The sequence below is a fragment of the Loxodonta africana genome, chromosome 23 (assembly GCF_030014295.1).
Source record: "Loxodonta africana isolate mLoxAfr1 chromosome 23, mLoxAfr1.hap2, whole genome shotgun sequence".
Taxonomy (NCBI): domain Eukaryota; kingdom Metazoa; phylum Chordata; class Mammalia; order Proboscidea; family Elephantidae; genus Loxodonta; species Loxodonta africana.
The window spans coordinates 73,620,765-73,629,600 of record NC_087364.1 but is presented as its reverse complement, the minus strand read 5'-3'; the positions used below and the strand labels follow the sequence as shown (position 1 = coordinate 73,629,600).

Here is an 8,836-nt window from a genome sequence, read left to right as displayed (position 1 = left end):
GAAGGAAAAACAAACAAAACACCTCTGATTTAAACTGACAGTACCATATATTCCTTTTATTTAGTCATTTTCAGACTTACTGTAATAATAATTCCTCTTTCAAGATCAGGAGTTCAGGCCCTAATGATTCTTTTTTAAAACTAAATAATCATTTACTAAAACAAATGGGTTTTCTGCAGAAGGCAGAGTTGGGTTTTAGAACTTGTAATTACAAGGGATACAATATTTATAAACTTTGTGCACATTAAGAAAAAAGCCTTCTTGCCAATAGGATTGTATGAAGCTGGAATATTTCAGGAGTTTGCAAGCTCTTTCCCTGAGAATCTTAACTACAGTTGAAATTCAGAGCAAATTCCAGCTCTCTGAAATGGTGTAAATCACAGCTGTGCCGGCAGGGATTAAGAATTACTGACTGCTTTTTAGTATGTTTTAAACCCACAGAATCCTAACAAAATTTAGTCTGACTCCATAGCTCTTACTTAGTTAAAACACACAATATATGAGGGTTTAAAAAATACTGCACTGGGGCAAAGTCAGAGATGCTGACATTTACCAAGCAGATGACTTTAAACTGGCAGAGCCAAGGTGCTTGAGAGCTGACCCAGCTTCGACAAATCCCTTTCCACGTTTCCTTCAGCATCTGTTGAAGGAGACAATTGCTCCTATTTTGTTTTCTCGATAGCTGTGTGCTGACATAAAACTTGCCCCCCCGCCCCCAAATAGTTCCCTGTAAAGTAAAACATTCACTCTTCTCTTGTGATTTGCACTCAACTGCCAGCGAACACACTTCCCGCTGATTCCCAGAGCAGGCTCTCGTTAGGTCTGTTGAGTCAGTCATCCAGTCGCACATTCGGCCAACCAGTGCCAACAACTGCCGGTTACAGATCAACTGTGGGCTGAACTCAGTTGTCTTAAACGGAACCAGAACAACAACAAAGAGTTTTAAAGAATTACCAGAACTTTTATTTTTGCTTAATTTTATTAAAAAAATAAATATGTCATAAAGCTTTTTTTTTTTTTCCTTTAGGGAGAAAAAAGGAACAAGTTTCATAAAATCAAATAAGCAATGGTAAGATGTCTTAACTTGAAAAAGATTGGGAATCACTGTTTTACAAGTTATAATCAAATGAAAGAACTGACTCAAAGTGACAGCCACAGCTGGCTGTTTCATGCCAATGGCAGCAAACAACAGGATCAACTAGGGCAAAATAAATAACTGCGTGGAAGCCCTGATAAGTGCTTAAACAGACCGATTCACTGAGACACCAGTATAGATATATCTTGCTTCAAACAACATCGAAGTTCCTGAAAGGTTATGTGTAAATGAAATAACTGCAAACAGACTAGGAGAGCTTGGTATCTGAAGGAATTCCCGTGGTGGTGAATTCTTCTGAATAACCACCTCCACTCTTGTAAATCCACGTATTTGCTTTGCTTAAGGCGAAGTATACCTAGTGCTACTTCTCTGAACTGAGGCATTAACATATTCACCTAACAGTGCTCCAGCTGGGCCAGTGGCACGATTTCCAAGTTTGTGTTTCTATTAAGTAAGTAGTGTAAGATACAGACTCAGCCAGGGAACCCAGCTGCATCTGGCAAAGCAGGCCTGGGGGTGGGACTGCCACCCTTAACAACAATTCCAAGTCAACAAATACTTTTGAGAGTCTACTTTGTACAAAGCAGAGTAATAAACATTACCAATGCGGCTGTAGGTGTACTTCCTTTCTAAAACCTTTAATCAGGGGCTAGGCCTGGAACCCCAAAAGAAAGTAAGACTTCTAAACCTCAAAACTGGCTTTAACCCAAACAGCTGCCTCACTTCTTCTACTTGGGTTGGCCGAAAGTGGGAGAGACTGAGCTTTCTGCGCCTGATGTCGAGCAACACAAGAATTCCCTCTCATATAACTAGTAGGCAAAAAATTTTGCTGGTGAGAAAAAAAATTCAAATACTTCTTTTTACTTCCCCTAAACATAACTGGATTCTGAGGCAAACTCTGTGGAACAGTTAGTCACTAACACTCTCTGGTTGGGTGATGCATTTCAGTCCTGCTGATAAGAAACGAGAATTTCTTTCTACCCACAGAATCGCATGAACTTATGCTGCACTGTAGCAGTGATGCTCTGGACAGGAGTAAGCTCGGTAGTAGCAGTTCTAGTCCGTTCTATCCCTGTAAACAAACACGATCCTCACTTTGCTCACAGCCTCCATTTCATTTGTTTGGCCTCACTTCTTCCAGGCCTAAGCCAGACTTAACTAGTTAGGCTGATATTGAGTGTCTTTTTCTTTTTTTCCAAATGCTTCTAATAACATCGCTGACTATATGTACAAGTGTGAATGAAAGTATGCAATCTGTAGTCTTTTCCACACTGAGTACACTAATGACAATTAGTAATTAAAGGATAAGTGGTCATTTTAAAACTTGTGTTTTGCTTAAAAAAAAAAACAAAAACAAAACAAACTCACTTTCTAGCACTTAAAAAAAAGGGTCTGAAAAGTGCCCAATTAATGTCCAATGCTGTTCCCCACCCAGTCCCACCCATCCAAAACCTGCTACAAATGCTGAATTGAGTTCATATCAAATAATTTAGCAGTACCAAGATTTTTCAAATGGAAACAGTGTTACTGACTTCTTCATACTGGATAACAAAATAAGGGTAACTCTGGTCATCGTTAAAAATGACAAAAATCTGAGGCTCAAAGAAATTATCCACACAGGAGTCATACAGGTCACTGGTGACACTGCCAGGATTGACTGGAGGTGGCCTTCTCATGCCATGACTGCCCATCGTGTATCTGCCAGTCAGCACTTTGGCCAAAAACATGAAATGGACTCCTTTGGAGGACTTCTTAGAAAAGTTGTGAGAGTAGCTTGCCTTCTTTGCAAAGTAACTGCCTTGTCCAAACATGGTAGCGTGCTTTCCACAGACTCGAGGGTCAAAGTTGTGCTTGCAGATTCCGTCTACCACATCCTGGGACGTTCCATGAAATAAATGTCTCTCGTTTATTATCCTGTCACGGCCAAACATTTTCCTGTTCATGTACTCCTTTTTCCTAGTGTAAAGAGGGGATAGGGAATTTGGGAGAAGTATAGATCAATGCAACAGGCACTTAATACTTGTAAATACAAACGTCTCTGTACGGTTTCAACCAGGAGGAAATGTCAAGTAGCCACTGAGGGCAAAATGCCATCAGAGACCACAGGGAACTTTAAACTTGTGCTTTCTCTTCCGTTTCCAATCTAGTTCTCACATCCTACCTCCCTCAGGATGCCTTCCTGGTCTAACTCCACTGATCTGAGCGTCCCTCTCCACACCTGCACAAATTCCCTCTGCACTACACTGACTGGTTTGCTGACCTGAGGCAGCACAGTAAAGTGGGTAAGAGCGAGGCCTCTGATGCTAGAATGCCCGGGTTTAAATTCCAGCACCACATCTTCTCAGTAGTATGACCTGAAGCAAGTTACCAAATTTCTCTGGGACTCGAGCTCATCTCTATAAACTGTAGTTTGCAATAATCTTCCTTATATGTCTGTTGCAAGGATTAAATGAGTCAATATATGGAAAAATATAAACATTAAATGCTACACAAATGTTTACTATTATATTCTGCATCTGCCACTAGCTAAATTCAAGAAAAGCTCTCTTAAACTTTTTACACTTTGACTCACCTTTTATATTTCTCCCAGAGAAACTGGTTTTGGACTCTCAATATTTGTAAAATTCTATATTTAAACTCAGGCACAGTCTTATGAAAGAGATTGTAAATGATCCGATAACTTTTGTCCTCTGCAGAAACAGGCACTTGGATGAAGTCCTGAGATGGATGCATATAGATCCAGGTTTCAGGGTAGAAGTTGGCCGAGGTGACCCCATCTGGGCAGATGATCTGGGACGAGGAGGCCGCTTCAAGAGGCGGGGGAGCCTGTGTGGGAACACCACCAAGTGTCCTGGAGGGGGAAGAAGGAACGCAAACATAGAACTTCAGAAGTAAGTATATCTCATGTTACAAAGTTCCACATTCGTCTCTGATATAATTTATATACCTTACACATGCTTGTGTTTGAAAAACAAAATAAAAATGCTATCTATTTAAGAGAGAGAGAGAAAAAAAAATCTTCAAACACTGCCTGTAACATGGATAACCTATAATTAGCTTCTTCCTGGTCTCCTCCCTGTGGAGAAAACTCTGGAATGTATTGCTACAAGGCAAGTAAGAGCCAATTTATAAATATCTTTGCTTTCTGGATCCTGGATTCCTCTTTTGCCTAGATATTTAAAGAAACTTTGTTTCAAGGGAACAGTGATAATTTATATGCTTTTTTCAAACTTTGCTGCTACTAAGCAGAAAAGGCATCACTAAAGGTTACCTGTGAAGAGGGAGAAATTGGAGGCGGGGGACAAAGTGGGGCCAGTCGGGAAGAGTGAAAAGACAAACTGTTAAAGAATTCAAAAAGTTTACTTTTGATTTCACCATAAAAACAAAAATCATGGTGAGCTCATTAAAAGCTGGCAAATACTCGGCATTTGCTTCATTTTCCAATATCACATATAATATTAAGGCCATCAATACTATTCAAATGTTGTAGATTTGGGTGTGTTTAAGAAGGAGCCAATCATTGGAAACTCTAGACACCAGAATGCATTTCCTTGAATCTTTCAACTCGGGTATGCTCTCTGAATGAATCTAAATGAGCAGCAGTTTTGATCAATTACTTATTCCTGCCTGATTAAATGCTTAAACTTACATTATACTTCTTGGCCACTTTCAAAACAGAGAAAAAGGGAAGAAGCAGCAGAGAGAAAGGAAATCCTGACCCTGTGACCCAGTTTCAGGGCCAGGGTACTGTGACACTCATCAGCACAGGGTGGTCACAAGGAAGCAATAATGTCTGCCAGACTTCAGAAATTAGGAAATTGGAATTTTCAAAAAAGTTTGTGATACAGAGGTTACAACTGTGTGTGAACACGCTTCTAATCTCCAAAGAGCATATCTCATCATCGCCCGCATCATCGTCTTATCCATCTTATACTAAACACATACTTTACACACAGTAACGCTAATCATCACAATAGCCTTGCAAGATGGCTTCGTTATCCCCACTTTTCCAATAAAGGAACTGAGGTTCAGAAAGGTTAAATAATTTGCTCTAGCACAGCCAGCAAACAGCAGAGACAGGATTTGAATCCAGGGCCACCTAGCTACGAGCTCAGACTCTCCACCTGCCATATCCTTCACAAGGGAGGGATGAACACTAGGATTCTAACCCAGGTCTGTGGGACTCTCTACCACCACTCTACACCATCCATCGCACAGTCTTCTGACTTTTCCAGAGATGGCTTGATAAGAAGCTAAAAGCTATGGACACACAATTGACTTCTACAGCCCCTGCCCCCTTCAAGTGGCTGTGCCTCCAAGTCCCTTTGTGAGGCGAAGTTCTGGGTGGATACACGGTTTATCCAATCTGAGTTCAGGGGCAGATTTAAATGGGTGCTGTATTTTTCATCTATCACAACGGAAGACACACACACACAAAGTTCTTGTCCCCTGGAGCATCTTCTCAGGGCCCTGACAGATTCTTCTGGAGCCCTGGTTCATTAGTACATTTTTCTTTGAAGAGAGCCCTGTCACTAGATTCTGAAAGTCTACGGCTCCTTTAAAATCCATCACTACTCTGGAGAAGTGCAGGGAAAGCATAGAACATAGTCTCTTTATTTTAGCCTCCCTCTACTCCTGCTCTACAAAGAAGAGGACAAGACCCAGCCCACTAGGCTTTCCAGTATTATCAGGGGCTGCTGAAGTTACCAACACTGGTTTCTGAGTTGGGAGAGCAGTCTTTGCCCAAAACAAGAGTTAGGCTGTTTCAGCCCTTACTGAAAACCTGACACCGACGACAGAACAGACTCTGCTCCTTTCTTCCTGATGCCACTTCTGCCTAAAAACCAGTTCTATACAAAGAAAGTTTCAAATGTATCCTTTTCTTTTTGGGCAACAGGGGAAGTGGTGGTTTGTTATTTATCTACACATGCTTAAAGATGAGACTGTGTAAATAAATCCTATCTATCCTATGCTACTAAATTAGATTATATATAATAGCATCCATTCCCACCCAAACATTCTAACTTTTAACAAGCAAACATGCTAACTGAGCTAAAATGTAAAAATGCATATAGACATCCATCTGGCCAACTTCTACGCTCTAGTTGCCATGGATTAAAAAATACGTATTTCAAGCACACTTACAAACATGTCTTTATTTTCTGAGAATAGTGAGCATGTATTCTGCTCATAGGGATGCCAGTGACATACTGCATGCTTTATACATTACACCAGCCTCCGTTAGAGTGAGTGTCAAAGGGTATCGACTTCAACTCCAGGACCTCTGAGGAAAGGACTTTCAGAAGCCAAAGTTACCTTTTACCCCCTCCTCCCCTCCCCTTGCAATTTTTAAAGCTGTTTCCTAAGCTGACTTCAATGATGAAGTAAAAATTAATCGTTTTGTTCTTTTTTAGGAGGGCCAAAGAAACTGTATCAGGGCTTCTCATGACCACGAGGTGATCACATGGGATGGATGTCCTTTCAGCTGAGAGAAATGAGCCGGCAAACCCCTAAATCTGAGATGTTTGCCTATGCAGCCTCAGCTCAAGCATTCCACGGATATGAAAGAATACCTCCTTTTTATCAGCCTGATTGAAAAGCAGCAGGGGAAACCACATTTAAAAATGCCAAATTTGTAGGCATACTCATGAATTCAGTCAACCTCCCACATCCCCTCACCCCCCTCTTGGCATTCCAAGCTCTCAGGCAGCTCTGATTCCTTGACAACTGTGGCCTCTTCACCTCCTACATTTTTCTTTGACCCTTTCCATTTAATAACACTTAAAAACAAAACGAAACAAACAAACAAAAAAAAACCCTTTCTTCTTGGCTAAGACCATGGACCCTCCGGAGTCCACTTCTGAAATCTGCTTTTTGGAACCAAGCCCCGTTCTCTTCTCCTTTCTAGGCCAGCCCCTGAGTGCCCCTCGGCTGCAGACTCCAAGGCAGACAGATCTGAGGTGCCGCGTTCACCACTGGACCCTGGTGAACTTGCTGCTTCTCTGCTCTTTTCTGGTTAACTGTCTGCATAATCTCTTTGATTTGCTGAACTCTTACTTTATACCTGATTATCACTGTTCCAGACAGGGAAGACTAAAACAGGAAATTTTAGAAAGAAAAAGGGAGCAGAATAACATTTTTATTCTCTTGGAAGCCTATATTATAAACAGTAAGGCCCTACTTCTGACATTAATTCTACTGCTGCTTATGTTATTTTTATAGTTTGTGCTTTTATAAAATAAGCCTAAGGTTAAAGAAGGAGAGAGAGGTTATTTCATGACTACTTGCCTTTGGTTGCAAGCGCATCAATTTTCACTGTTCGTTAAGACTCCCCCAGCAATGCGGCATGTGAATGAGCATTCTCACGCTCACATGGAAGCGGCACCTCACTTGCCTGGCTCAGCACGCCAAGCTGCCTGTCTCACTAATGAGTACCACCACCTCACCAGGAGGACAATATGTTCCTAACTACTGGACATAAACATGGACACTATTAACAGCTGTGCTAATGAAATCACAAAAATGCCATTTTTATTAGTTCTAATTAAAAAAAAAAAAACCTACGAGGCAAAAATTGTCACAGTTGGCCTTTGAAGAAGGTACACATTTACTCTAAGCCAATACTTATCTCTCTAAAAGTGACTTATTACAAATTATTTTCAGATGCAGAGCTTTTCTGTATTTTTCTTTGTATTTTGTTTTTTTATGTTCCTTTTGCAGTCTCAGAATTAGAATCATTAAGATTCTATCATAATGATCTGGGGAAAGCACAGTTGGGCCTGAAAGAAAAACTACTAGTGAGAATATAAAAACAGCATCTTCAGGTCAAAGATCAGCAGAGGGACTAACCAATATTACTTGAGACCTCCCGAGTTTATAAAGCCAAGCAAATCTAGAATTTTTCAAAATCAGGCTCTAAAAATGGTAGATCTGGTTGGAGTATATGACGATTTCCCTAGAGAAAACTAGCATTTCAAGCTGGCCATGCTGATGGTGATGCGTTGAACCTTTGGCATCTCTGCAGCATTAGTGGGAGAGGGAAGGAAGAAATGGTACTTGGGAAAAAGGAAGACCGGTTCACCTTCTGGAATTCAGTCTGTCTTTTGCCAAGAAACTGTATTTTTAATAAGTATGATGTGTTTCCAGAGAGTATCACAGGGAGAAGAACCTTACTTATGAGCAAATGTGAATGTAAAGTATTTGAAAAGGTGAATTTTTTCTTCCCATTCAAACTCACTCAAGGAAGAAGGATGGAGATCACCACCTCCTTACAGGACTTTCCCCACATGTCACAGCAGTTTATCTGGGCTGGAAAGTCCTGTAACATGGAAGGGTCTCATCAGAAAACTCAACTTTCCTTGAAGAAGGTGAATGCCAACTCTGTCTCCTCCCAGGTATAATTACTTTTAGTTGTGGAAAAATGTTATCTCTACTTTGCTTTCAGTTAAAAAAAAAAAAAGAAAATGCCAGTACAACAGTCACTCTTTTAGAGACTTCCTCCTAGTGAGGGGTAGACTCATTAGTGAGAGAGGCAGCTTGGTGTGCTGAGCCAGGCAAGTGAGGTGCAGATGGAACTACAGCTTCGCTGAACTCTTTGTGGAAGCATCAAACCCAAAGAATTACTCAGAATTTCACATTCTGAAGGTAATAGCCAAGATAGTCTCTTAATTTAAAACCCTTTGTTCTCTGGCATTCAGCAGTATATTTACATAAAATCAGAGTACCCGTGAGGCTTTCCAT

The 8,836-nt window shown here is 40.8% G+C and overlaps 1 protein-coding gene across 2 annotated transcripts in view; it reads right to left on the bottom strand.

The window, feature by feature from the left end:
* Positions 1–1,941: 1,941 nt before the first annotated feature.
* Positions 1,942–8,836, bottom strand: part of TIPARP (TCDD inducible poly(ADP-ribose) polymerase) — a 28,441-nt gene continuing 21,546 nt past the window's right edge. For both annotated transcript variants that reach the window (XM_003416133.4, XM_023555363.2), the window contains exons 5-6: positions 3,669–3,947; positions 1,942–3,052 (exon numbers count right to left, since the gene is read on the bottom strand). In XM_003416133.4, the coding sequence (XP_003416181.1) occupies positions 2,605–3,052; positions 3,669–3,947 (727 nt within the window). In that variant the 3' untranslated portion in view covers positions 1,942–2,604. The remainder of the gene's footprint in view (positions 3,053–3,668; positions 3,948–8,836) is intronic.